This window comes from Coregonus clupeaformis, chromosome 14, assembly GCF_020615455.1.
Source record: "Coregonus clupeaformis isolate EN_2021a chromosome 14, ASM2061545v1, whole genome shotgun sequence".
Classification (NCBI taxonomy): Eukaryota; Metazoa; Chordata; class Actinopteri; order Salmoniformes; family Salmonidae; genus Coregonus; species Coregonus clupeaformis.
Window position 1 is genome coordinate 17,421,541 of NC_059205.1, and position 27,819 is coordinate 17,449,359.

The window sequence follows — 27,819 nt, forward strand, 5'->3', positions numbered from 1 at the left end:
GTTTTGTATAGATTGAGAAATGCCTCTTGCATGTGTGTAGATCTTTGTTTTGGTCGCACTGTGTGACATGCTGTCAGCCGCGGCCACGTCACATAGAAACGACTAGTTCCTACAAAGATGTTGGGAAATGCAAGATGTCTGGCAGCTAAAATGGCGAAGTAACTCCTCACTTGGTGCAAAAGGTGGATTTAATTTCTTTCTGAATATTCTTAGATTTTTGGAGTACCACCTGCAACTGGACACATATACATTTATAAGAGACAAGTTTCTTCCAAATCAAGAACGAAGAAAGTATCGGCAAGAAAAATGACTGCTGGTGCTTTTCAAAACCTCTGCTGTAACGGGTATGGAAGTACAGAGTACATTATTTCATTCCCCATTACAAACTGTAGCTGGTTGTATTAGTGGTCTGAAGGGTAGACAGGCTTTTTGTCAACCAGGACCACTTCTCCACTGGAGACCACAGCAGTCTGTATAGTCTTCCTCTGAGCAGCAGCAACATCTCTCCCTGAAAAACACAACAGAAACGGTTAAGAACAGAACCTGGGTCATATTCACAATAACAAAGCATTTGAACGTAGGAGTGTTGATCTAGGATCAGTTGTCTGTTAAATCATAATGATTAAGATTATGGACAAGGAGGATCTGATTGTAGATCAGCACTCTGAGACACCATGGGCCATGGTGTCCAAGCAAGGCCTTTGTAAAGGGAGAACCACCACCTACTTTGCCTGTTGCATTTCGGTTCACAGGAGACCCCTGGAGTAGGGTAGCACACAGATGTACTACAGTGGATGAAAATCTGGCAAGAGAGTACAGCATAAAATAAGTTAATGAAAAGGAAATTGTATATCAAATGAAGTTTGTACAATAAAATAGCTAGCCAATTACCCGATCTTTCTGGGGAGACAGAGTGTGGTCCACAAAGGTGAACATCTCGAGGGTGAAGCGTTTGTAGTGGTTGGGGTACAGAAGGCCAGAGGAACCTTCCACAGGGACCATGGTAGTCAGGTAATTATCATTCTGGTAGGAACATCTGGAAAGAGAGAGAGGAATAATAGAAACTTCATGTTGCAAAATGTCATCCAACACTTCCTGTCCAAAGCACTTTACACTGAGTGTACAAAACATTAGGAACACCTGCTCTTTCCATGACATAGACTTACCAGGTGAATCCAGGTGAAAGCTATGATCCCTTATTGATGTCACCTGTTAAATCCACTTCAGTCAGTGTAGATGAAGGCGACGAGACAGGTTAACGAAGGACATTTAAGCCTTGTGACAATTGAGACATGGATTGCGTATGGTTCCCTTCCGAGGGTGAATGAGCAAAACAAAATGTTTAACTGCCTTTGAACGGGATATGGTAGTAGGTGCCAGGCGCACCCGTTTTAATTTTTCATGAACTGCAACGCTGCTGGGTTTTTCACGCTCAACAGTTTCCCGTGTGTATCAAGAATGCTCCACCACCCAAAGGACATTCAGCCATCTTGACACAACTGTGGGAAGCATTGGAGTCAACATGGGCCAGCATCCCTGTGGAACGCTTTCAACACCTTGTAGAGTCCATTGCCCAACAAATTGAGGCTGTTCTGAGGGCAAAAGGGGGTGCAACTCAATATTAGGAAGGTATTCCTAATGTTTTGTACACTCAGTGTACATGTAAGTCTCAATTCAAAATACATAGTGGTACATGATGTCTTCTGATGTCACATAATGAAGAGATCTCAAACATATTGTTCATAATACATACAGTATTAGTAAAAAGAGCAAGACGTATAATCAGGGAGCACAAATCACAGAAATCAGGTTGATTAGTCCTGTAGTTACTCACTCTTCAATGAGGAGATCCCACTGGGGCATGCTGACAGGGCTGGGGGCAGAGGTGGTCCAGCAGTGCTCCAGCATCAGGACCAGGTTGGGATCCTTCCTCTCCAGGATGCGCACCTCAACATACAAAGGCTGCCTCAGGACTTTAGTGAGAGGGTAGTCTTCTTCAGTGTAATACAATGTGAAGGCTCTGGACTCTGGAAGTCAGACAGGATTGGAATAACTTTTGTAAAAGTCAATGAAAAAAACAAAATTTCACTACATGCGTTTGAAATATTACATATTGACACAGAACAAGCCTGAAATTAAATGCACCTTACCGTCATTGCATCCCTTGGTGTCGCATGTTCCTTTGGCCAGTCTGAGTTCCACTCTGAGGGGTCCCAGAGCAGCAACAGGAGCGGGTGCAGGAACAGTGTTCACCTCAATAACCAAAGCCTTCACCGCAGTGGCAGAGTACTTACACTGGAACAGCAGGCTAGATAGGGAGAAAATGGCAGTGATACAATAGGATCTTGAAGCATACTGTACCACTACTTTATGGGCTAAATCTAAGTCCTTACAAGCCTGTGATGTTCTGATTTCCCACTGGGGAAAATAAAGTAAATTCAATCTTACAGAGAGAAGACTCACTCAAAATGGCTGTCCCTGGTGATAGAGCCTCGAGGTCCCATCCCCACTTTATAGGAAGACGCCATCCTGTTCTCATAAACCATATAACCACTTTCCTCCTGCAGGGGTGAGTCCACAGTTAATACTGAGCCAGTGTATAACATATATATTATCTCTCTCTACTCACCTTCAGAGTGGTGCCACAGGCAGTGACAGGGAACTGGTATATGGCGAAGGCTGAAGTGATGCCAACAGGACTGCAGGGGCTGTCATTTCCCCCCAACAGACTGATGGAATCAATGTCTATTTTGGGCCAAGTGGCATCCCTGGCCACCACCACCACAAACTGAGCATCCCTGGTACACTGCACAGTCACTGGGGAAAGAGAGGAAAAAGTAAATGTTTTGTTCAAATATTATCTGAGCATTACAAGACAGACGCAATATCAGACACTCACCTGCCTTCCCATAGTAGCACTGCTGTCCATTGAAGCAGCAGTCGATAGCCTGACATTGAGCCTGAGTAATATCAGGGGTTCCACATTGCACTTTATACTGAGCCTCTACTTGACATCTCTGATCTGGAGTTTTGATTACTGCTGGCCACTGGGGCTCTGGCCTCTGGGGAGTCTGCAGCTGTGGCCCCTGGTGCTCTGGCCTATGGGGAATCTGTAGCTGTGGCCACTGGGGCTCTGGCCTCTGGGGAGTCTGTAGCTGTGGCCCCTGGTGATCTGGCCTATGGGGAATCTGTAGCTGTGGCCACTGGGGCTCTGGCCTCTGGGGAGTCTGCAGTTGTGGCCACTGGGGCTCTGGCCTCTGGGGAGTCTGCAGCTGTGGCCACTGGGGCTCTGGCCTCTGGGGAGTCTGCAGCTGTGGCCACTGGGGCTCTGGCCTCTGGGGAGTCTGCAGCTGTGGCCACTGGGAAGTTTGCTGCTGTGGCCTCTGGGGCTCTGGTCTCTGGGGAGTCTGTAGCTGTGGCCCCTGGGGCTCTGGCCTCTGGGGAGTCGGCAGCTGTGGCCCCTGGGTCTCTGGCCTCTGAGGAGTCTGCTGCTGTGGCCACTGGGGAATCTGCTGCTGTGGCTTCTGGGGCTCTGGTCTCTGGGGAGTCTGTAGCTGTGGCCCCTGGGGCTCTGGCCTCTGGGGAGTCTGCAGCTGTGGCCCCTGGGTCTCTGGCCTCTGAGGAGTCTGCAGCTGTGGGCTCTGGGGCTCTGGTCTCTGGGGAGTCTGCAGCTGTGGCCCCTGGATCTCTGGCCTCTGAGGAGTCTGCTGCTGTGGCCACTGGGGAGTCTGCTGCTGTGGCCTCTGGGGCTCTGGTCTCTGGGGAGTCTGTAGCTGTGGCCCCTGGGGCTCTAACCTCTGGGGAGTCTGCTGCTGTGGCCCCTGGGGCTCTTGCCTCTGGGGAGTCTGCTGCTGTGGTCTCTGGGGCTCTGGCCTCTGGGGAGTCTGCAGCTGTGGCCCCTGGGTCTCTGGCCTCTGAGGAGTCTGCTGCTGTGGCCACTGGGGATCTGGCCTATGGGGAATCTGCAGCTGTGGCCCCTGGATCTCTGGCCTATGGGGAATCTGTAGCTGTGGCCACTGGGGCTCTGGCCTCTGGGGAGTCTGCAGTTGTGGCCACTGGGGCTCTGGCCTCTGGGGAGTCTGCAGTTGTGGCCACTGGGGCTCTGGCCTCTGGCGAGTCTGCAGCTGTGGCCCCTGGTGCTCTGGCCTCTGGGGAGTCTGCAGCTGTGGCCACTGGGGCTCTGGCCTCTGGGGAGTCTGCAGCTGTGGCCACTGGGAAGTTTGCTGCTGTGGCCTCTGGGGCTCTGGTCTCTGGGGAGTCTGTAGCTGTGGCCCCTGGGGCTCTGGCCTCTGGGGAGTCGGCAGCTGTGGCCCCTGGGTCTCTGGCCTCTGAGGAGTCTGCTGCTGTGGCCACTGGGGAATCTGCTGCTGTGGCTTCTGGGGCTCTGGTCTCTGGGGAGTCTGTAGCTGTGGCCCCTGGGGCTCTGGCCTCTGGGGAGTCTGCAGCTGTGGCACCTGGGTCTCTGGCCTCTGAGGAGTCTGCTGCTGTGGCCACTGGGGAATCTGCTGCTGTGGCTTCTGGGGCTCTGGTCTCTGGGGAGTCTGTAGCTGTGGCCCCTGGGGCTCTGGCCTCTGGGGAGTCTGCAGCTGTGGCCCCTGGGTCTCTGGCCTCTGAGGAGTCTGCAGCTGTGGGCTCTGGGGCTCTGGTCTCTGGGGAGTCTGCAGCTGTGGCCCCTGAATCTCTGTCCTCTGAGGAGTCTGCTGCTGTGGCCTCTGGGGCTCTGGTCTCTGGGGAGTCTGTAGCTGTGGCCCCTGGGGCTCTGACCTCTGGGGAGTCTGCTGCTGTGGCCCCTGGGGATCTTGCCTCTGGGGAGTATGCTGCTGTGGTCTCTGGGGCTCTGGCCTCTGGGGAGTCTGCAGCTGTGGCCCCTGGGTCTCTGGCCTCTGAGGAGTCTGCTGCTGTGGCCTCTGGGTAGTCTGTAGCTGTGACCCCTGGGGCTCTGACCTCTGGGAAGTCTGCTGCTGTGGCCACTGGGGAGTCTGCTGCTGTGGTCTCTGGGGCTCTGGCCTCTGGGGAGTCTGCTGCTGTGGCCTCTGGGGCTCTGGTCTCTGGGGAGTCTGCTGCTGTGGTCTCTGGGGCTCTGGCCTCTGGGGAGTCTGCTGCTGTGGCCTCTGGGGTTCTGGTCTCTGAGCAGTCTGCAGCTGTGGCCCCTGGGACTCTGGCCTCTGAGTCTGCATAGGTAACGCCTGGGGCTCTGGCCTCTGGGGAGTCTGCAGCTGTGGCCCCTGGGACTCTGGCCTCTGGGGATTCAGCTGCTGTGGCCCCTGGGGCTCTGGTCTCTGGGGAGTCTGCAGCTGTGGCTTCTGGGGCTGTGGCCTCTGAGGAGTCTGCAGCTGTGGCCCCTGGGGTTCTGGCTTCTGGGGAGTTTGCAGCTGTGGCCCCTGGGGTTCTGGCCTCTGAGGAGTCTGCAGCTGTCGCCAATGGAGCTCTGGCCTCTGAGGAGTCTGCAGCTGTGGCCACTGGGGAGTCTGCTGCTGTGGCCCCTGGGAATCTGGCCTGTGGGGAGTCTGCTGCTGTGGCCACTGGGGCTCTGGCCTCTGATGAGTCTGCAGCTGTGGCCACTGGGGAGTCTGCTGCTGTGGCCCCTGGGAATCTGGCCTGTGGGGAGTCTGCTGCTGTGGCCACTGGGGCTCTGGCCATTGTGGCTGCCTAGGCTTAGAGGCTGTATCGTGGGGTTGGGGGTTGTTGTATGGAGGAAACCTCAAGTTAGGCTGTGCATCTGCATAACATGCAAACACTATCAACAACACAAACCCAAAGGAACACCACCTCACTGCCATACCTGCTCAATAAGATATAAGCGATCTTCAATAAGATGTAATACTGCCTATACTGCCTAATACAGGTTTATACCTGATTGTGAATGCTAGAATGCTAGAAACTGCCTCCTGTAATCAAAATCAATCCCTTTCCAACCCTGTCCACTTTAAATGGTCAGCACCATATGTGCTAGACTAGAGTCACTGGCTTTATCCAGAAATAACCCCTAGTAGTTTGTGAAAATAAGAGTACAATACAAGTTGCAAAAATAGAATGCAACAAGGGAACAAAAACCAGCTTCAGTGCAGAAAAATAGTTCAACCTCCATTAGGAAGAACACAGCTTATATACCCTGAGATATATGATGTAATACATCAGTATGTGTACGTGTTCCTGTGTGTCCTCAGTCCTTGTACTACGACCTTTAGCGATAAGCTGACGCAAATTCCTATCATGTGCGAACACAGGGGCACAACTTTGGTTATAGATGTGGCGGGGACATAACTTGGCGGGTGTCTGGGGGTCCTCACATTTTTTGGGGCATCTAAAGCTTATTTCCTGCATTTCTACACAATCTAATATGACCCATGGCCCTTCTAGCTGTCTCTATTTAGAACAACAAAAAGTAAGCAAAAATGCCCACAGTCATCAAGCTAGGTAAGAGACCGTTATTAAATATGTTTAAGTGATTGATAAGACTGAACTAGATCTATGATAATTCAATATTGTGTTGCACCTTTAACCAATAGCCTAACAAATGAACAACTCTTACAAATAAAGTACAAAGACTTAACTTTTGATTGTCTTTATTAAGACATCCTCTATATCAAATTTCAGCCAGCCCGAGCTGCCTGCAAGCCAGACCGTCATCAGTCTAGTCAATAACTCAACTCTCTCCCCAACACAACTTCTTTCCTATCTCTTTCTTTATGTCTCAAGGGAAAGTATTAGAAAACAAAAGCTTAATAAAAACACATACACCTACACATAAACACACAGAAACACTACATCCTCCATATAATTCATATCATAGGCCTAATAGTACTGTAGAGGCATTTTTACTTGCACACTATAGCTGGGCCACCCCGTCCTTCCCCTAGGGGTCCATGGCTCTGCAGCGCCCCAACCCAACACATCCCACTCAGCTTTAGGATCTTAGTGAAACATTCATTATTGGTTTTGGGTATGTTAGGCCAAGGCCAGCATGACAACCAACAGTACGGCAGACCCCCCGTGCCAGGACTGAACAGCCCAGCAGCTAGGGGATTGCTTAAATTGATATCTCCCATGACGTGGGCATGTTTTCAATACAGTCTCCTTTTGCCGTACAGTATTCCATTTAAGGCATCCAGACCTTATGAAAGTTGCACAGTATACCCTTAATCTTGTAATAAATCAAATCTAGTGATACATAACTTGACATTTTCTCCATCAATTGTGGGAGGATAATCAACCTTCCAATTAATGGCAATGCATTTCTTAGCCGATATAAATGCTAGGTTACAAAGATTCTTCTGATAACAGTCTCCAGTATCAACATTTCCAAGCAAACAAAAACAGGGAGAAGGGAGAATTTATAGAGATAAAAGAACATACTCTTTACCAGAATTCAGCCAGCCTTCATAAGACCATAACATATGCAAGTATGTCCCCTTTTGTGTTTTATACCTCCAGCAGAAGAATTCCATTTCTGCGTGCATGATATTCCGTTTCACTGGCATATAGTACATTCTATGGATGGTCTTAAACTGCAGTAATTTATATCTGAGATTATATGAACATGACTGGGCATTCTAACATATCTGTATCCATTCATCATCAATAGCATCTCCCAGGCCTTCCTCACATTTTTGTTTTGCATGTTTTGTGTCATTGGGAAAAGCCTCTATCAACCCTTCAAACCATTTGGAAATCAACTTTAGAGGTTTGTCAGACTGCCTTAAAATAGTTTCAATCTTTGAAGCTTCTTGCTTGTCCACTGCACAGATAATAAAGTGTTGTACAGTGCATTTGGAAAGTATTCAGACCCCCTTTTTCTACATGTTGTTACGTTACAGCCTTATTCTAAAATCGATCAAATTATTTTTTTCCTTATCAATCTACACACAATACCCCATAATGACAACACAAAAACAGTTTTTAAAGATTTTTTTTAACATAAGTATTCAGACCCTTTACTCAGTACTTTGTTGAAGCACCTTTTGGCAGCGATTACAGCCTTGAGTCTTCTTGGGTACGACGCTACAAGCTTGGCACACCTGTATTTGGGGAGTTTCTCTTATTCTTCTCTGCAGATCCTCTCAAGCTCTGTCAGGTTGGATGGGGAGCGTTGCTGCACAGCTATTTTCAGGTCTCTCCAGAGATGTTCGATCGGGTTCAAGTCCGGGCTCTGGCTGGGCCACTCAAGGACATTCAGAGACTTGTCCCGAAGCCACTCCTGCGTTGTCTTGGCTGTGTGCTTAGGGTCATTGTCCTGTTGGAAGGTGAACCTTCACCCCAGTCTGAGGTCCTGAGCACCTTCGAGCAGGTTTTCATCAAGGATCTCTCTGTACTTTGCTCTGTTCATCTTTCCCTCGATCCTGACTAGTCTCCCAGTCCCTGCCGCTGAAAAACATCCCCACAGCATGATGCTGCCACCACCATGCTTCACCGTAGGGATGGTGCCAGGTTTCCTCCTGAAGTGATGCTTGGCATTCAGGCCAAAGAGTTCAATCTTGGTTTCATCAGACCAGAGAATCTTGTTTCTCACGGTCTGAGTCATTTAGGTGCCTTTTGGCAAACTCCAAGCGGGCTGTCATGTGTCTTTTACTGAGGAGTGGCTGGCCACTCTACCATAAAGGCCTTATTGGTGGAGTGCTGCAGAGATGGTTGTCCTTCTGGAAGGTTCTCCCATCTCCACAGAGGAACTCTGGAGCTCTGTCAGAATGACCATCGGGTTCTTGGTCACCTCCCTGACCAAGGCCCTTCTCCCCTGATTGCTCAGTTTGGCCGGGCGATCAGCTCTAGGAAGATTCTTGGTGGTTCCAAACTTCTTCCATTTAAGAATGATGGAGGCCACTTTGTTCTTGGGGACCTTCAATGCTGCAGAATTTTTTTGGTACCCTGCCGAAGGTCTGTGCTTCGACACAATCCTGTCTCGGTGCTCTACGGACAATTCCTTCGACCTCATGGCTTGCTCTGGCATGTGCTGTCAACTGTTGGACCTTATATAGACAGATGTGTGCCTTTCCAAATCATGTCGAATGAATTGAATTTACAGGTGGACTCCAATCAAGTTGTAGAAACATCTCAAGGATGATCAATGGAAACAGGATGCACCTGAGCTCAATTTCGAGTCTCATAGCAAAGGGTCTGAATACTTATGTAAATAAGGTATTTCTGTTTTAACGTTTTTATATTTTTGTAAACATTTCTAAAAACTTGTTTTTGCTTTGTCATTATAGGGTATTGTGTGTAGATTGATGAGAATTTTTATTTATTTAATCCATTTTAGAATAAGGCTGTAACGTTAAAAAAATGTGGGAAAAGTGAAGGGGTCTGAATACTTTCCGAATGCATTGTATATGCAAATGTCCACCTCTGGCTGTGGTAGCTACTAGCTAGCTAACTAGCTGCTAGTAGTTCATTCACGTAAGTCGAGAGGGGATGAAACATTAGCAAACGTCACATGACAGTTACACTAGCTCAGCACTGGGAATAAATACTATATGTTCTGTCAAACAGCAGTTACCTTGCTAGCTAGATCAGTCAACTAAAGAGTAGCCAGTTTCTGCTCTGCTTTCTTTTAAAACTCTGAGAAAATGCACAACACAGACAGCAGCTGCCTCTGTTCATCTCTCCCGTGCTGGTCCTATATGCCAGCCTTTCAGAAGCTTTGCCTTCACACAGCCTGTCCGCACGCTCTGTGGTATCCGTGTGGTCCTAAATCCAGCCTGCTGAAACCGGAAAACAGCCTACCCAACCGCTCTGAGGCGTCTGCATGGTCCTAAAGCACACCGAGGCCGGGTTTTGTATCACAGTGCAATGATAAAACTGGGGGGGGACAAAAATGCAATTTCAGAATGTGGGGGGGTCATGTCCCTCCCCATCCCCAGTGAAAGTTGTGCCCCTCTGCGAACAAGATAAATGTAAAACCATTCAAAATATTCAGTCGACACCTTTAGTGTTTGTCTTGAGACTACAGAATTGACTAGTATGTGAATCATGTGGGTTACAGAGACTGAATATGTTATGCATTATGGCAATCACACTCAATCTAAATATGAACATGAGTAACACCTTTTCCCATCCACAGGATGTAATTATTATTTGTTCAGAAATGTACAGCGGCAGAATTCAGAACATGGGCTGTTCTTACAGTATTCTCCCTGTACACCAAGTCAGAACCATAGGATAAATAAAGGGAGCATAGAAGCAGACAATGAAAGCTCTTACAATATTTGATGATTACATTTCTATAAAACAGGCACCACCAAGTCAGAACAGTAGGCTAGGTTATGAGGGAGAAAGGGACCACATTTTTAGGGTGAGGCACATGGGCTACTAACAACTTACTACACAACATACACTTAGTATTACTTTCTTAGCTACAGCATACAGTGCATTCAGAAAGTATTCAGACCCCTTCCCTTTTTCCACATACAGTGGGGAAAAAAAGTATTTAGTCAGCCACCAATTGTGCAAGTTCTCCCACTTAAAAAGATGAGAGGCCTGTAATTTTCATCATAGGTACACGTCAACTATGACAGACAAATTGAGAAAACAAAATCCAGAAAATCACATTGTAGGATTTTTAATGAATTTATTTGCAAATTATGGTGGAAAATAAGTATTTGGTCACCTACAAACAAGCAAGATTTCTGGCTCTCACAGACCTGTAACTTATTCTTTAAGAGGCTCCTCTGTCCTCCACTCGTTACCTGTATTAATGGCACCTGTTTGAACTTGTTATCAGTATAAAAGACACCTGTCCACAACCTCAAACAGTCACACTCCAAACTCCACTATGGCCAAGACCAAAGAGCTGTCAAAGGATACCAGAAACAAAATTGTAGACCTGCACCAGGCTGGGAAGACTGAATCTGCAATAGGTAAGCAGCTTGGTTTGAAGAAATCAACTGTGGGAGCAATTATTAGGAAATGGAAGACATACAAGACCACTGATAATCTCCCTCGATCTGGGGCTCCACGCAAGATCTCACCCCGTGGGGTCAAAATGATCACAAGAACGGTGAGCAAAAATCCCAGAACCACACGGGGGGGACCTAGTGAATGACCTGCAGAGAGCTGGGACCAAAGTAACAAAGCCTACCATCAGTAACACACTACGCCGCCAGGGACTCAAATCCTGCAGTGCCAGACGTGTCCCCCTGCTTAAGCCAGTACATGTCCAGGCCCGTCTGAAGTTTGCTAGAGTGCATTTGGATGATCCAGAAGAGGATTGGGAGAATGTCATATGGTCAGATGAAACCAAAATAGAACTTTTTGGTAAAAACTCAACTCGTCGTGTTTGGAGGACAAAGAATGCTGAGTTGCATCCAAAGAACACCATACCTACTGTGAAGCATGGGGGTGCGAAACATCATGCTTTGGGGCTGTTTTTCTGCAAAGGGACCAGGACGACTGATCCGTGTAAAGGAAAGAATGAATGGGGCCATGTATCGTGAGATTTTGAGTGAAAACCTCCTTCCATCAGCAAGGGCATTGAAGATGAAACGTGGCTGGGTCTTTCAGCATGACAATGATCCCAAACACACCGCCCGGGCAATGAAGGAGTGGCTTCGTAAGAAGCATTTCAAGGTCCTGGAGTGGCCTAGCCAGTCTCCAGATCTCAACCCAATAGAAAATCTTTGGAGGGAGTTGAAAGTCCGTGTTGCCCAGCGACAGCCCCAAAACATCACTGCTCTAGAGGAGATCTGCATGGAGGAATGGGCCAAAATACCAGCAACAGTGTGTGAAAACCTTGTGAAGACTTACAGAAAACGTTTGACCTGTGTCATTGCCAACAAAGGGTATATAACAAAGTATTGAGAAACTTTTGTTGTTGACCAAATACTTATTTTCCACCATAATTTGCAAATAAATTCATAAAAAATCCTACAATGTGATTTTCTGGAATTCTTTTTCTCATTTTGTCTGTCATAGTTGACGTGTACCTATGAGGAAAATTACAGGCCTCTCTCATCTTTTTAAGTGGGAGAACTTGCACAATTGGTGGCTGACTAAATACTTTTTTTCCCCACAGTACGTTACAGCCTTATTCTGAAATTGATTAAATTAATGTTTTTCCTCATCAATCTACACACAATAATACCCCATAATGACAAAGCAAAAACAGGTTTTTACATTTTTTTTGCACATTTATTAAACATAAAAAAATGAAAACCCTTTGCTATGAGACTTGAGCTCAGGTGCATTCTGTTTCCATTGATCATCCTTGAGAAGTTTCTACAACTTGATTGGAGTCCACCTGTGGTAAATTCAATTGATTGGACATGATTTGGAAAGGCACACACCTGTCTATATAAGGTCCCACAGTTGACCGTGCATGTCAGAGCCAAAACCAAGCCATGAGGTTGAAGGAATTGTCCGTAGAGCTCCGAGACAGGATTGTGTCGAGATACAAATCTGGGGAAGGGTACCAAAACATTTCTGCAGCATTGAAAGTCCCCAAGAGCACAGTGGCCTCCATCATTCTTAAATGGAAGAAGTTTTGAACCACCAAGACTCTTCCTAGAGCTGGCTGCCCGACCAAACTGAGCAATTGGGGAGAAGGGCCTTGGTCAGGAAGGTGGAGAACCCGATGGTCACTCTCACAGAGCTCCAGAGTTCCTCTGTGGAGATGGAAGAAACTTCCAGAAGGACAACCATCTCTGCAGCACTCCACCAATCAGGCCCTTATGGTAGAGTGGCCAGACTGAAGCCACTCCTCAATAAAAGGTACATGACAGCCTGCTTGGAGTTTGCCAAAAGGCACCTAGACCATGAGAAACAAGATTATCTGGTCTGATGAAACCAAGATTGAACTCTTTGGCCTGAATGCCAAGCGTCACATCTGGAGGAAACCTGGCACCATCCCTACGGTGAAGCATGGTGGTGGCAGTATCATGCTGTGGGGATGTTTTCCAGCGGCAGAGACTGGGAGACTAGTCAGGATAGACGGAAAGATGAACGGAGCAAAGTACAGAGAGATCCTTGATGAAAACCTGCTCCAGAGTGCTCAGGAACTCAGAATGGGGCAAAGGTTCACCTTCCAACAGGACAACGACCCTAAGCACACAGCCAAGACAACCCAGGAGGGGCTTCGGGACAAGTCTCTGAATGTCCTTGAGTGGCCCAGCCAAAGCCCGGACTTGAACCCGATCGTACATCACTGGAGAGACCTGAAAATAGCTGTGCAGTGATGCTCCCCATCCAACCTGACAGAGCCTGAGAGCATCTGCAGAGAAGAATGGGAGAAACTCCCCAAATACTAGGTGTGACAAGAAGACTCGAGGCTGTAATCGCTGCCAAAGGTGCTTCAACAAAGTATTGAGTAAAGGGTCTGAATACCTATGTAAATGTGATATTTGAGTTTTTTTTTTATATACATTTGCAAACATTTCTAAAAACCTGTTTTTGCTTTGTCAGTATGGCGTATTGTGTGTAGATTGATGAGGGAAAAAAACGATTTAATCCATTTTAGAATAAGGCTGTAACGTACCAAATTTGGAAAAAGTCAAGGCGTCTGAATACTTTCCGAATACGCTGTACATATCTCCCTGGCATATTACATCATTTATGCAGCAGCATACAATATATTTTTGGACTCACCTTGTTGTGCTGTGCTCACTTGAACTGGAAGGTGGCGCGGTGGTCCTTCTTGTGGGCAAATTTTGTCATCAAAGTCTGGCATTCTCTGGATTTATGATGATCTCAAGACAACTGGTCGACTCATGACGTCAGTGATCTTCAGGTCGGAGCTCTAGAAAGAGGTTCCCTTCTTGGAATTCCGAGTTGGATGACTGTTAAAAACGAATTTTCCCAGTTGGAGCTTGTTTTTTCAGAGTTCCCAGTTGGCTTGAACTCACTGAAATCTGAGATTTCTGAGTTTCCAGTTGTTTTGAATGTGGCAGAAGTCATGCTGGATTGACAGCATGGCCAATGTAATCAACCTTTTCTGGCCCATGGTGTTGAACGTTTATCCTTTTAAGCTTGGAAAAGAGACCCTTAAACCCAGACTTGGACCACACACCTACTCTGCTGAATAGCAGGCTAGTGATTGCTTTGCAATGCTTGCAGTTAGCCACTGGTTCCTTCCAAACCACTCATTGTTGAATTTGCGATTTCCAACTTGTTGTGTAATGTTTATGTCCAATGGCCGACGTGCACCGATACATTTTATCTATAATTTCTCTTCATATGACAAGGATTGAAAAGGACTTGCCAGTAGATTGTCGACTTGATTCATGATGATGACTGCTTGTCTAGCTTGATAGCTAAGATTTTGAAAGTATGATGTTGACATGATCAGTCCAATCAAAGCTATGGTAGATATAAAATAATTTGACATCATCAAGACCTTGAGCCTTCTTGGATGGGCACTTCTAATGTAACTCTATGGCAGCACATTTTACATTTTAGTAATTTAGCAGACACTCTTATCCAGAGCGACTTACAGTTAGTGAGTACATACATTTTCATACTGGACCCCCATGGGAATCGAACCCACAACCCTGGCGTTGCAAACACCATGCTCTACCAACTGAGCTACACAGGGCTTGAATTTTTGAGCTCTCCGCATAGATTCTGTGGTGATATAGTGTCCCCATGAGTGACAGAACACTGAGCCAATCACGGCGCAACTAGAGAAAATTACCAACCCCTATGCTCCATATTTTCCGCTGGCTGCCCCACCACCACAGAAAGCACTGATCTAGGCTGAAACACCTGCATTTTGGAGCTGCCTTAGTCAAGAAAGCAAAAAATAGGAAATGTTTGTATGAGGCTTAATTAACAGAATTATTACTATTTTTTTTACATTATTCGCAAACTGATATGTGACATGTATTAATGCCAAAATAACATGCAAAACAGGCAACAAAAACAACAACAACCAAAAATATATACACTACCGGTCAAAAGTTTTAGAACATCTACTCATTCAAGGGTTTTTCTTTATTTTTACTATTTTCTACATTGTAGAATAATAGTGAAGACATCAAAACTATGAAATAACACATATGGAATCATGTAGTAACCAAAAAAGTGTTAAACAAATCCAAATATATTTTATATTTGAGATTCTTCAAATAGCCACCCTTTGCCTTGATGACAGCTTTGCACACTCTTGGCATTCTCTCAACCAGCTTCACCTGGAATGCTTTTCCAACAGTCTTGAAGGAGTTCCCACATATGCTGAAAACTTGTTGGCTGCTTTTCCTTCCATCTGTGGTCCGACTCATCCCAACCACCTCAATTTGGTTGATGTCGGGGGATTGTGGAGGCCAGGTCATCTGATGCAGCACTCCATCACTCTCCTTCTTGGTAAAATAGCCCTTACACAGCCTGGAGGTGTGTTGGGTTATTGTCCTGTTGATAAATGATAGTCCCACTAAGCCCAAACCAGACCAGATGGGATGGCATATCGCTGCAGAATGCTGTGGTAGCCATGCTGGTTAAGTGTGCCTTGAATTCTAAATAAATCACAGACAGTGTCACCAGCAAAGCACCCCCACACCATAACACCTCCTCCTCCACGCTTTACGGTGGGAAATACACATGCAGAGATCATCCGTTCACCCACACAGCTTCTCACAAAGACACAACGGTTGGAACCAAAAATCTCAAATTTGGACTCCAGACCAAAGGACAAATTTCCTCCGGTCTAATGTCCATTGCTCGCATTTGTTGGCCCAAGCAAGTCTCTTCTCTATTATTGGTTTGTCCTTTAGTAGTGGTTTCTTTGCAGCAATTCAACCACCCCATGTAGCTCAGTTGGTAGAGCATGGCACTTGCAACGCCAGGGTTGTGGGTTTGTTTCCCACGGGGGGCCAGTATGAAAAATAAATAATGTATGCACTCACTAACTGTAAGTTGCTCTGGATAAGAGCATCTGCTAAATGACTAAAATGTACATGTAAAATGAAGGCCTGATTCACACAGTCTCCTCTGAACAGTTGATGTTGAGATGTGTCTGTTACTTGAACTCTGTGAAGCATTTATTTGGGCTGCAATTTCTGAGGTTGGTAACTCTAATGAACTTATCTTCTGCAGCAGAGTTAACTCTGGGTCTTCCATTCCTGTGGCGGTCCTCATGAGAGCCAGTTTCATCATAGCGCTTGATGGTTTTTGTGACTGCACTTGAAGAAACTTTCAAAGTTCTTTAAATGTTCCGTATTGACTGACCTTCATGTCTTAAATTAATGATGGGCTGTCATTTCTCTTTGCTTATTTGAGCTGTTCTTGCCATCATATGGACTTGGTCTTTTATCAAATAGGGCTATCTTCTGTATACCCCCCTACCTTGTCACAACACAACTGATTGGCTCAAAGGCATTAAGAAGGAAATAAATTCCACAAATTAACTTTTAAGAAGGTACACCTGTTAATTGAAATGTATTCCAGGTGACTACCTCATAGTTGAGAGAATGCCAAGAGTGTGCAAAGCTGTCATCAAGGCAAAGGGTGGCTACTTTGAAGAATCTCAAATATAAAATATATTTTGATGTGTTTAACACTTTTTTTGGTTACTACATGATTCCATATGTGTTATTTCATAGTTTTGATGTCTTCACTATTATTCTACAATGTAGAAAATAGTAAAAATATAAAAAAACTCTTGAATGAGTAGGTGTTCTAAAACCTTTGACCGGTAGTGTATATATACTTTTTTTTTGCTAAACAGGTGGGGCTCAGAACAGGTGGCCTGAATGACGGGTCGCCACTGGTTAGAGCACAAGTGCCAAGACCATAGTAGGCACTTTTGCTAATTAAAGCAACTGTTTTTGTGACAAAAACGATCAGTAAAGTTGAAAATGGAAACACCCGACCTCGCTCCTTTCTCTCCCTCAACTCCGTCTAATCCAGACATTGTGTGCGCACACAAAAAACTATCCAGTAAATATACCACTTTGTGGTTAAAGGAATTCCTGCCTCAGTCTCCTCCATTCCTCTCAGTCACCTGACCCATGACCACCTGTTCACCTTCACTATTGTCAGTCATCCTACCTGTCCGGCTACACACACAGATTCCAATAATCTTTCAGACACATTGATATGCTGTGATCCATTGGCGGCTAAAGTAATGAGAGCATAGAACCCTGAGATAGCCTATAGGCCAATGCAGCAGTAGGCCTATAACTTCCATCATCAACTAAGTAAAATACATAGGCCTAAAGCTGACAAATAAAAACAGTAGAAAATATTCTGATGACATTTCTGGTTCTTTCAATCACATTCATATCTCTTCTCCGCCTGTCTGCCTCCCTTTCTATCTGTCTTGACTTGAGCTATTGCTAGTGAAGTTCAACATTGTATCAAATAGTCACAAGGTCTGGACCGAAACTGTCGCTAATGAACTTGCAACATTGTATCAACTAGCCTATTCCGGGCCCTCAAAGTTTCCTGCGCCAGTGAGCTTGGAACCGAAAGCAGTTTTTTATTACATTTCCACTGGATACTGTATATGGGATCATCAGATCATGATATTTTGCTCTTTCACTCCGAGGCTTGGTGATTATCGAGGCCGGGAGTGTTGGAAAGATTGTTCAAATACTGAGGAACTATTATTCGCAATGGATGTTAAAAAAAACATACTTAGTTGACTTCTGTGAGTCGAAGAAAAAATGGGTGGTGTACGTGGTGAGTTAAGATAATCAGAAATAAGACATTGCCAAATGGGCACTTTCCTACATATGCATGCATTCTGGAGACACACCATATCTTCGCCACACACCCCTTATCTTCACACATATATTTTAGACGCTTTCCAATCACACTGAAAAAAAGTGAAAATTAGTGTATCCTCAATGTATGTATTTTTTTGGATTCGTTTTATTAAACATTATACTTTTGTCAGGGTTTCGGCCGAGGCTGCTCCTCCTCCTGGTTCGGGCAGGCTTCGGCGGTCGTCGTCCCCGGAGTACTAGCTGCCACCGATCTATGTTTCATGTTCGTTTGGTTTTGTCTTGATGTTGTACACCTGTGTCTTGTTAGTCCTCGTTAGTGTCCTATTTAGTTCTCGTTGTGTGTGTTTGTCTTTGTGTGTGATTGCTCTTCTGTTTCGTGTTGGAGCTACGTACTTCCCTCCAGTGTTTTGGAGAGGTTTTTCGCACATGTTAGTGCGCCGTTTGATTGACGCCTGTGTGCGCCGTTATTTCACCTTCGGGCTTATTGTGCTTATTTTCTACGTGAATATTGCACTAACGTCTTTTGGACTGAGCTTCTGCGTCCTGCGCTTGATTCATGCACCACACCCACCTTCAGCACCCCTTGATAACTTTAGTGGTTTCAATCTATTTCTTGTGGATTCGCTCGACCTAAATAAATGTACATTCCCCTCAATCTAATATTTCTGTTTCAATGGAAGCATAGAAATTGGTTTTTTCCTTACGCGTGCAAATGCGTAGTCTGCACAGACATCTGATGTCATGACGCAGCGTTCAGCTGCAACTTTTCCACCTGCTAATCCTTTTGCTCTTCCCAGTTCATAACGGTTGATGAGAAAGCATTGTTATACACGGTAGGTTGAGTCATGAAATCATATTTCGTAAGCAATATGTTGTTGGTGGTGTGTTTGACAATTGTATAATTGACCATTTGGCAGTGTTTGAGATTAATACAACTTTGTTGTGGATGTAATGTGTTACGAAAGTCATTGGTAATTTAGCTAGCTAGCTAATGGTAGTCACTTGTACTAGCTAGCTAGCGAGCGAGCTCGTGTCTGTGTTAAGTTTTGTAAGGTTAAGTTAGTTCTGACATTGTCAACTAAGTCTGTGTATTTTCTCCCGGTTCATTTTGTTTAAAAAAAACGTTGTTTTATGCTGACATTGTGTCTTGGGATGGTGGCTAGCTACTTCTAACTGTTAGCTATTATTATTAGTACGGTTATTTTCTTTCTTTGTCATAGTAATTGTGTTAGCTATAATGCTACTACTCGCTAACATGCAAATTTAGCTAGCCAACCACGTGCAATGCTAGCTAACGTTGAATAGTACAGGTAATCACTAACATTATGAACATTTTACTGGTCTAAACATTGAAGGGAACTTTGCATTTTCTCACCAGCATTGTTTAAGTGAATTCACTCAACACCTGAAGGTTTGACTTATTTATTTTATTGCTGCTGGTAAGTCATTCTAATATAATAGAGACTGGTATAAGGTTAATGTTAATGTTAATATTGTTGGGTGTCATAATATTCAACAAAATTGGTCTGTGATCTATATGAGCTCTTAATAACCTTCGGCATAAATGTCGGGTTAGGACGTAACACCGCTATGCTCAAATCACCATTAATGGCAAAGCAGTCGGGTCTCGTCGAAAGAGCACACAAATCACTGACACGCATAGCAGTAGTCAAAGCGAGCAACAGTGCCGTCTTCATAGACAGCATCTTGAGGGGTATTTGATTCAATGGCTCGAACGGCGACTCACAGAGCGCTTCGAGTACCAAAGTCAAATCCCACTGAGGAAGCGTGGCTCTAGGCATTGGCCTAAGCCGCCGTGTTCCTAAAAGGAAACGTTTCACTAGAGGGTGGCTAAAGACAGTGTCTCTGCCAAACCCCTCGTGACAAGCTGAAATCGCCGCTGCAAACACCTTAATGGTGGCGGGCGATCACTGCTTATCAAACATAAACTGCAGGAACGAGAGTACACTCTCAACCCAACAGTTCATGGGGTCTACATTCTCTGTGCCACACCACTGTGAAAACACATTCCATTTACTGGCATACACCCTGGAAGTGGAACCGGCACGTGAACCCTATATGGTCCTGATTACTGAATCAGATAACCCACGGCGCTTTAGCCTGTCCCTCTCAGGAGCCAAGCCTTCAGTGGTTGGCCAATTATGGGCAATCGCCCTATCGAGCCTCCCACCTGAGACAACGCGTCCCATCGATGTGGAATTGGCCAAGGTGGCGCAACCATTTCCAACTCCAAGAGGTTGATGTGGCAACTCGAAAGAGGCCACACACCTCCTATCGCTTGGGTCTGACACGTCCCTCCCCATCCAGTCAGAGAGGTATCTGTAAACACTGGAATGTAGGAGGACACTTTGCCTATTGGGACTCCGTGCGTGAGAACGTGCGGGTCTCTCCAATAGTTCAGATCTGCACTGAGTGAGAGAGGAACCACCACCAATCGACGACGTTGACGCACTGGGTCTAGTCTTAGTTGGGCGAACTATTGCTGCATCCTGCGCATGCGCAGGAGTCCCAGCGTTACCACGAAATGGGCTGACGACATGAGACCCAAGAGTGACATGACTGACAGCGCCGTTACTGTGTGATTCGGACGAAACCTTCTCAGGGCTAGCAACAGGGCTGCCCTTCGAGGATCCGAAATTCGAGCCCTCATCATTACAGTGTCTAGCTGTATCCCCAGGTAGACAATCTGATGACTGGGCCAGGGTGCGCTCTTTTTCCAATTCACAGCAAACCCCAGACACGTGAGATGAATCACTGTCTGTGTCGTGTGAGTGAACGCCAGCTCTGCTGACGGGGCGAGAACCAGTAGGTCGTCTAGGTAGGCTAGTAGCCTTATTCCCTGACGACGCATTTGAAAAACGTGCGAGGTGCCAGGGCGTACTCGAATGGCATCCTCGTGAACTCGTAAGCCACCCCTTGAAAGGCGAATCGTAGAAACTTTCTGTGACGCGGCTGCACCGGCACATGAAAGTACGCGTCCTTTAGGTCTATGCTCGTACAAAAGTCTCCCTTCTGGACACATTCCAGTATACATTTTGTCGTTAGCATTCGGAAGGGCCGTTTGGCTACGCTCTCGTTGAGAATGTGTAAATCCAATATCGGCCTCATTCCCCCCGTCTTTTTCGGCACTAGGAAATAGGGCGAATATAGCCCTTTGTTCCTTTGCTCCCGGGGAACTACTGTGACTGCCTCCTTCGCCAAAAGTTACGTAATCTCTGAAACCAGAGCGGCCACTTTTTCGGGCGTTTTCCACCACCCCCTTGAACGGGGGGGAGGTCCGATGAAATTGGATGGCATAACCTTTCTCCAGCACCTGGTCTAGCCAGTGGGAGAGAGTACAGCTTCTCTGCCACTCCCAGCAATGCAGAGGAAGCGGTAGAGCGCAAAGCTGTGGTACTTTCAGTAGGAAGGACCTGTATTCCTCTATGGCCCTTGCCGCCACTGTTCCCCAACACTGAAGTGGTGGAACGGCCCAAGGCAGGCCTCCCAAGAAAGGGAGAGGAACTATCAGCGCGTTCTGAGAGAAACGGGGGCGCCAATACGTTGGTTAAACTCGTAACCGTAGTATTCCGGCCCTCCGTGAACGCAGCACGGGTCTGAACTGCACTGACTGAGGTGTTAGCCTGAGACAGAGCGCCGTCCCCAAAGAGCGATTGCGTAATCATTCCATTACCTGGCTGTGACTGCAGTCTGCTATGTGAGACCTTCACTGCAGTACTCATAGGAGTCTGTAAAGTGAGGTCTTCATGAGGTAAAGCAAGGCAGCGCCTTTTTACCTTAATTACACTCGCCTCGTGTGTGCTCAGCTACGCACCTTTGGTGGGCTGAGCTACACTCAGTGGTGAACATCAGCGCGTTCTGAGAGAAACGGGGGCGCCGATACATTGGTTACACTCGGAACCGTAGTATTCCGGCCCTCCGTGAACGCAGCACGGGTCTGAACTGCACTGGCCGAGGTGCTAGCCTGGGACAGAGCGCCATCCCCGCATGGCGATTGCGTCATCATTCCATTACCTGGTTGTGACTGCATTCTGCTATGAGAGACCTTCACTACAGCACTCATAGGAGTCTGTAGTGTGAGGTCTTTATGAGGTAAACTAAGGCGGCGCCTTGTTACCTTCATCACACTCGCCTCGTGTGTGCTCAGCTACGCACCCTTGGTGGGCTGAGCTACACTCAGAGTGGTGTGGTAGAGACATAGAGCGTGAAGTATTCTGCACGTTCTCAGACGTGATATGGAAAAGGGGCTCTCTTGTGACAAAGTCAATTGGAGCCAACTCTTTATTACACACATCAAAACATACAGTCTCCTCCGTACCCTCAACAGAAGGGTGGGGGGGAATAGTGGGCTCAGTCCGACCATGCGCTGTGCCAGCTCCCATTCTCTCCCCCTCGTCCCATCATTGGCGCTGTCTCTTCTGAGTACCCTTTGGGTGCTGCCAGGTCGACGCTCTTATCACCTCTCTCGCCGGCGGAATCGTCGGAGCCTCAGGTGCCGCTGGGGGGGCGGGGCCCACTCGCCTGCTGCTCGAGGCCGACGCCTGACGCCGGGCACGACGCCTTGCCGTAGATCCCGATCTACTGGGGGCGGTGGAGATGGACGGCTTCTGTGGCGCGTGGCTAGACTTCCCTGTCAGTGGCAGGTGTCTGGCCAGCTGCTTCCTCTCCTCGTCCAACTTAGCAAACCGTTGTCAGAGATGGGGGCGTTAAGCAGTGATGCTCTGTCGTCCTCTTTCATGGCCGTCAAGGACAGCCAGAGGTGTCATTCCGTGACCACCGAAGTGGCCATGGACCTCCCCACACAGACGGCCAACGCTTTAGTTAGGTGAAGAATAGCGCCAGAAATCCTGGACGCCTCTTCCACCTCTTCTCCCGTGAGCTCAGTCTTACCCGTTGTTAGACGGGACAGAGAGGCTGCGAGGAGGGCAATATTGTTTGCTGCTGCTACAGCCTGGGCTCCCAACGTGAAGGACTTCTCTGCCAGCTGTGCTGTGAGTCTGTCCTTCTGCGTCGGCAAAGTGGCCTTTTTGAAGGAGGGCCAGGGACTCGAACCCGGCACGAGATACGCCGCCATGGCGCTCTCAAGCCTGGGGATTCCCTTAGCAACCATCTGTCTCCCTTCCACTCTAGTGAATGGGAGGTACGCTTTAGCCGGCGAACGCGCCGCTAGAGGTGCCTCCCATCATCAAACCAGTGAGAAGGTGAGTGGGCGGTGGACCGTTGGGAGATCAGATCACCAGCAGCGAACGCTGCGCAATGACCAATCATATAGAGTGGTTCCCATGACGAATTTGATGCTATGTGACCCAACATTGGATACTTTCTTCAGCAAAGATGGCTGATAAAAATATTAGGATGGAAGAAAATGTAAGTAATTATAACGTCATAACTAATCATGTTGAGAGGAATATGTTAGTTTATGTAGAGACAAATGATTATGCATATTTTTTTGTCATAAAGTTAATTTATGAAAATCGCTATTTAGCAAGCTGGCTGACTAGCTAACATTAGCCAGCTACTGTAGCTAGCTATCTTTATGGGCGTTGTGACATGAGTATGAAATTGTAATTCATGTTGTTTCGTGTTTTAGGGACTCCTGAGAAAACCAGCACACCAGGCTGTCGTCTTGTGGAACAGTGGATGTAAAGAATCTAGCTAGCTAAAGCATTTACTGCAAATTGAATGTACACTTTTGTAAGCTTGCCTTGCTGATATTTGCCATGCAATGTAGCTGAAGTAACATACCTAGCTAAATATTTTTCTTGCTTATTGTATAGTGGAGGATAAAAATCCCTGTATGCCAATGGATGTGTAGCTAGCTATGTAGCTGATCTGTGCATGGACAGTGGTTTTAATTGCTTCCCCCAGTTAATCATTAATTCCCAAGAAATTGCAGAAAAGGACTGTTACATGTCAATATTATAATGTCAATATTAGCTAGCTAAACTATATATACAAAAGTATGTGGGCAACCTTTGAAATTAGTGGATTTGGCTATTTCAGCGACACCCGTTGCTGACAGGTGTATAAAATCGAGCACACAGCTATGCAATCTCCATAGACAAACATTGGCAGTAGAATGGCCTTACTGAAGAGCTAAGTGACTTTCAACGTGGCACCGCCATAGGATGCCACCTTTCCAACAAGTTAGTTCATCAAATTCTGCCCTGCTAGAGCTGCCCCGGTTAACTGTAAGTGCTGTTATTGTGAAGTGGAAACATCAAGGAGCAACAATTGCTCAGCCGCGAAGTGGTAGGCCACACAAGCTGAAATGGGTTTCCATGGCTAAGCAGCTGCACACAAGCCTAAGATCACCATGCGCAATGCCAAGCATTGGCCGGAGTGGTGTAAAGCTTGCCGCCATTGTAATCTGGAGCAGTGGAAGCGCGTTCTCTGGAGTGATGAATTACGCTTCACCATCTGGCAGTCCGACGGATGAATCTGGGTTTGGCGGATGACATGAAAACGCTACCTGCCCCGATGCATTGTGCCAACTGTAAAGTTTGGTGGAGGAGGAATAATAGTCTGGGGCTGTTTCATGGTTCAGGCCCCTTAGTTCCAGTGAAGGGAAATCTTAATGCTACAGCATACAATTACATTCTAGACGATTCTGTGCTTCCAACTTTTTGGCAACAGTTTGGGGAAGGCCCTTTCCTGTTTCAGCATGACACCTTTGCGATGAATTGGAAAGCCGACTGCGAGCCAGGCCTAATAGCCCAACATCAGTGCCGACCTCACTAATGCTGTTGTGGCTGAATGGAAGCAAGTCCCCTCAGCAATGTTCCAACATTTAGTGGAAAGGCTGTTATAGCAGCAAAGGGGGGACTAACTCCATATTAATGCCCATGATTTTGGAATGAGATGTTCGACGAGCAGGTGTCCACATACTTCTGGTCATGTAGTGTATGAACCTAGCTATGAACCTCAGCTATCATAGCCGGTTGTATTGACTTCAAAACAGTCTGAATGGCATCAGTGAAGCCTATGGGTTGAGTAAAACATAATATAACTTTGTGTCAAGGATGCAAGTCGTATATACATGTAGTTATTACCAAGCATGAGTTCCCCACATTGTAGCATGTACATTGAATATATTCACTGATCATGTACTCTACCTTGGCAAATAAATCTGCGGTTCAGGTATGAATGTCTGTGAGACATTCTTTTTCAGTCATATCTAATACCAGGAGTATCAAACTCAAGTCTTTGAATGATGCTGTGTCTGCATGTATGTATTACAATTATACACTTTAACAGTGTTTACCAATCATGGTCCTGGGACATCAATGGTTCCATCTTGTAACTATGCAATAGACTAGAACACATGATTTAACTAGTTAAAGGCTGATTTGTCATTTATATACATGTATACAGAAACAGAATTTAAAAAACATTACACTACACTTCCTATGCATCATGTAAATACTCTTAAGGTTTATCTCAATATTTAATTTCCTTCAAATGAGAGACTTAATATCAACCTGTTGAGAATGGAAACCAATTCCAGCAGAGAATGTGAAAAGCTTTATTGAAAGAAGTTCATTATCCAAGTGTTATAAATACATAATACTTGCATTATAAATATTATAATTGTAATATTATATTATAAATACAAGTTCAATCTGTAATCTGGTGTGCATTATAAAAAAGAGGAAGAAAGAAGAGGTGGGGAGAGAGGTGTGAGAAAGTGTAAAAGACAGAAAGGGAAAGAGATAAGAACAGAGGAGCAGAGAAGACAGCATTTGATTAATGAATTACAGTGCTACTAAACTTCATATTCTCTCAGGTCATCCTAACCAGCCTTGGGCCCCCAGTTGGCCCGAAGTTTATCTTAATTAAGAGCGGGTGAGGTGGCAATGATGGGACTGGGGGTTGGCATCCTCTCTCACATCAAAACATACCTGCAGACGAGAGACAGATGGAGAGAGAGATAGCATGATTAAGCCTTGTGTTTTTTAAATTCTAAAACTGTCAGTCATCATAATCATCAGGAGGTGAAATGCAAAACTGACCATGGATAAAACCAAAAAAAGTAATGTAGACGTTTTTTTTCTTCGTGTTATCCAATTGCAATCCAATTACGATCTTGTCTCATCACTGAAACTCCCCAACGGGCTTGGGAGAGGCAAAGGTTGAATCATGCTTCCTCTGAAACATGACCCGCCAAACCGCGCTTCTTAACACCCGCCTGCTGAACCCGGAAGCCAGCTGCACCAATGTGTCGGATGAAACACAGTTCAACTGACAACCGAAGTCAGCCTGCAGGCGCCCAGCCCGCCACAAGGAGTCGCTAGAGCGCGATGAGCCAAGTAAACCCTCCCATAACCCGGACGACGCTGGGCCAATTGTGCGCCGCCTTATGGGACTCACAGTCACGGTCTGTTGTGACAGCCTGGAATCGAACCCCAGGCTGTAGTGACCATGGATCATTAACTCTGGGACTACTACATCTTTATCTGTATTTCAATGTAAAGCATCTTTTTAATAATACTTCCTGTTGACCCGACCAAGTGACCTCTCACCTCTGATCATGCTGTGCCCTCTATGTGTCAGCAATTTCAGATGGAGGGGTTCACCGACACAGCTGATATAACCTAGAGGATTAAGGGAGAAGAGGGAAAGGGATGAAGTGAAGGAGAGAGACTGACATTTTTTTCAATATGGTTGACTCTTAAAAGAGCCTGTTTTATTTTTGTACAGACATCATCACCCTTACCTGAACAGCACCCTTATCTGAGAAGTAGATTTCAAAGAGAGAGAAACTGGGAATTTAATAACTACAGTTGACATAGCTAAGTAAATGGAAGAATACTCTTGTTGCAATGCGGATGGCTCTTAAAAGAGCCTTTGATTGTGCATAGTGTAGTCTATGGTGTTGCCAGGGTACAGCACCCTCTTCGAAGAAGTAGGAGGTGAAGATCTCCCGCACACAGATTGCCTCCCATGCTGCGTTGTTGGCCCCCATCCTGGCAGCATCCTGCAGAGCAGCAGACCTCTCCTCTGGCACACAGCAGAGAGCTGCAGGTCCTCTCCTGGTCCTCCTGTCCATCCTAATGAAGTTATGCAGGACACAGGTTGCCTTCACACGCCTGATTTCCCCCACGAGACAGTCCCAGATGGCCCTGGTCACCCAACCGTGCAGTGCCCTACACAGTAACTGTAGGCAATCGTTTTGAAGGAATCTCCAGTTGCAAGGTATCTGTAGGAATATGGAAGATCATGTCATTATTAGACTTTTACATCACAAGGTCATTGTGGATTACTAAAGTACAGTGAGGGAAAAAAGTATTTGATCCCCTGCTGATTTTGTACATTTGCCCACTGACAAAGACATGATCAGTCTATAATTTTAATGGTAGGTTTATTTGAATAGTGAGAAACAGAATAACAACAACAAAAATCCAGAAAAACATATGTCAAAAATTGTATACATTGATTTGCATTTTAATGAGGAAATAAGTGTTTGACCCCTCTGCAAAACATGACTTAGTACTTGGTGGCAAAACCCTTGTTGGCAATCACAGAGGTCAGGCGTTCTTGTAGTTGGCCACCAGGTTTGCACACATCTCAGGAGGGATTTTTTTCCACTCCTCTTTGCTGATCTTCTCCAAGTAATTAAGGTTTCGAGGCTGACGTTTGGCAACTCAAACCTTCAGCTCCCTCCACAGATTTTCTATGGGATTAAGGTCTGGAGACTGGCTAGGCCACTCCAGGACCTTAATGTGCTTCTTCTTGAGCCACTCCTTTGTTGCCTTGGCCGTGTGTTTTGGGTCATTGTCATGCTGGAATACCCATCCACGATCCATGTTCAATGCCCTGGCTGAGGGAAGGAGGCTCCCACCCAAGATTTGACGGTACATGGCCCCGTCCATCGTCCCTTTGATGCGGTGAAGTTGTCCTGTCCCCTTAGCAGAAAAACACCCCCAACGCATAATGTTTCCACCTCCATGTTTGACGGTGGGGATGGTGTTCTTGGGGTCATAGGCAGCATTCCTCCTCCTCCAAACACGGCGAGTTGAGTTATTGCCAAAGAGCTCGATTTTGGTATCATCTGACCACAACACTTTCACCCAGTTCTCCTCTGAATCATTCAGATGTTCATTGGCAAACTTCAGACGGGCCTGTATATGTGCTTTCTTGAGCAGGGGGA

The 27,819-nt window shown here is 46.2% G+C and overlaps 1 protein-coding gene across 1 annotated transcript; it reads right to left on the reverse strand.

Moving 5' to 3' along the window:
• LOC121581350 (proteoglycan 4-like) lies at nt 1-26,718 on the reverse strand. Its single transcript, XM_045224935.1, has 12 exons — nt 26,557-26,718; nt 22,096-22,345; nt 4,960-5,719; nt 3,205-3,756; nt 2,900-3,015; nt 2,630-2,817; nt 2,464-2,561; nt 2,151-2,308; nt 1,835-2,027; nt 892-1,036; nt 727-802; nt 1-508 (listed from the first exon to the last, which is right to left on the reverse strand). The coding sequence occupies exons 1-12, from the start codon at nt 26,716-26,718 to the stop codon at nt 402-404; spliced, it is 2,805 nt and encodes a 934-aa protein (XP_045080870.1). The 3' UTR covers nt 1-401.
• Nucleotides 26,719-27,819: the final 1,101 nt, after the last annotated feature.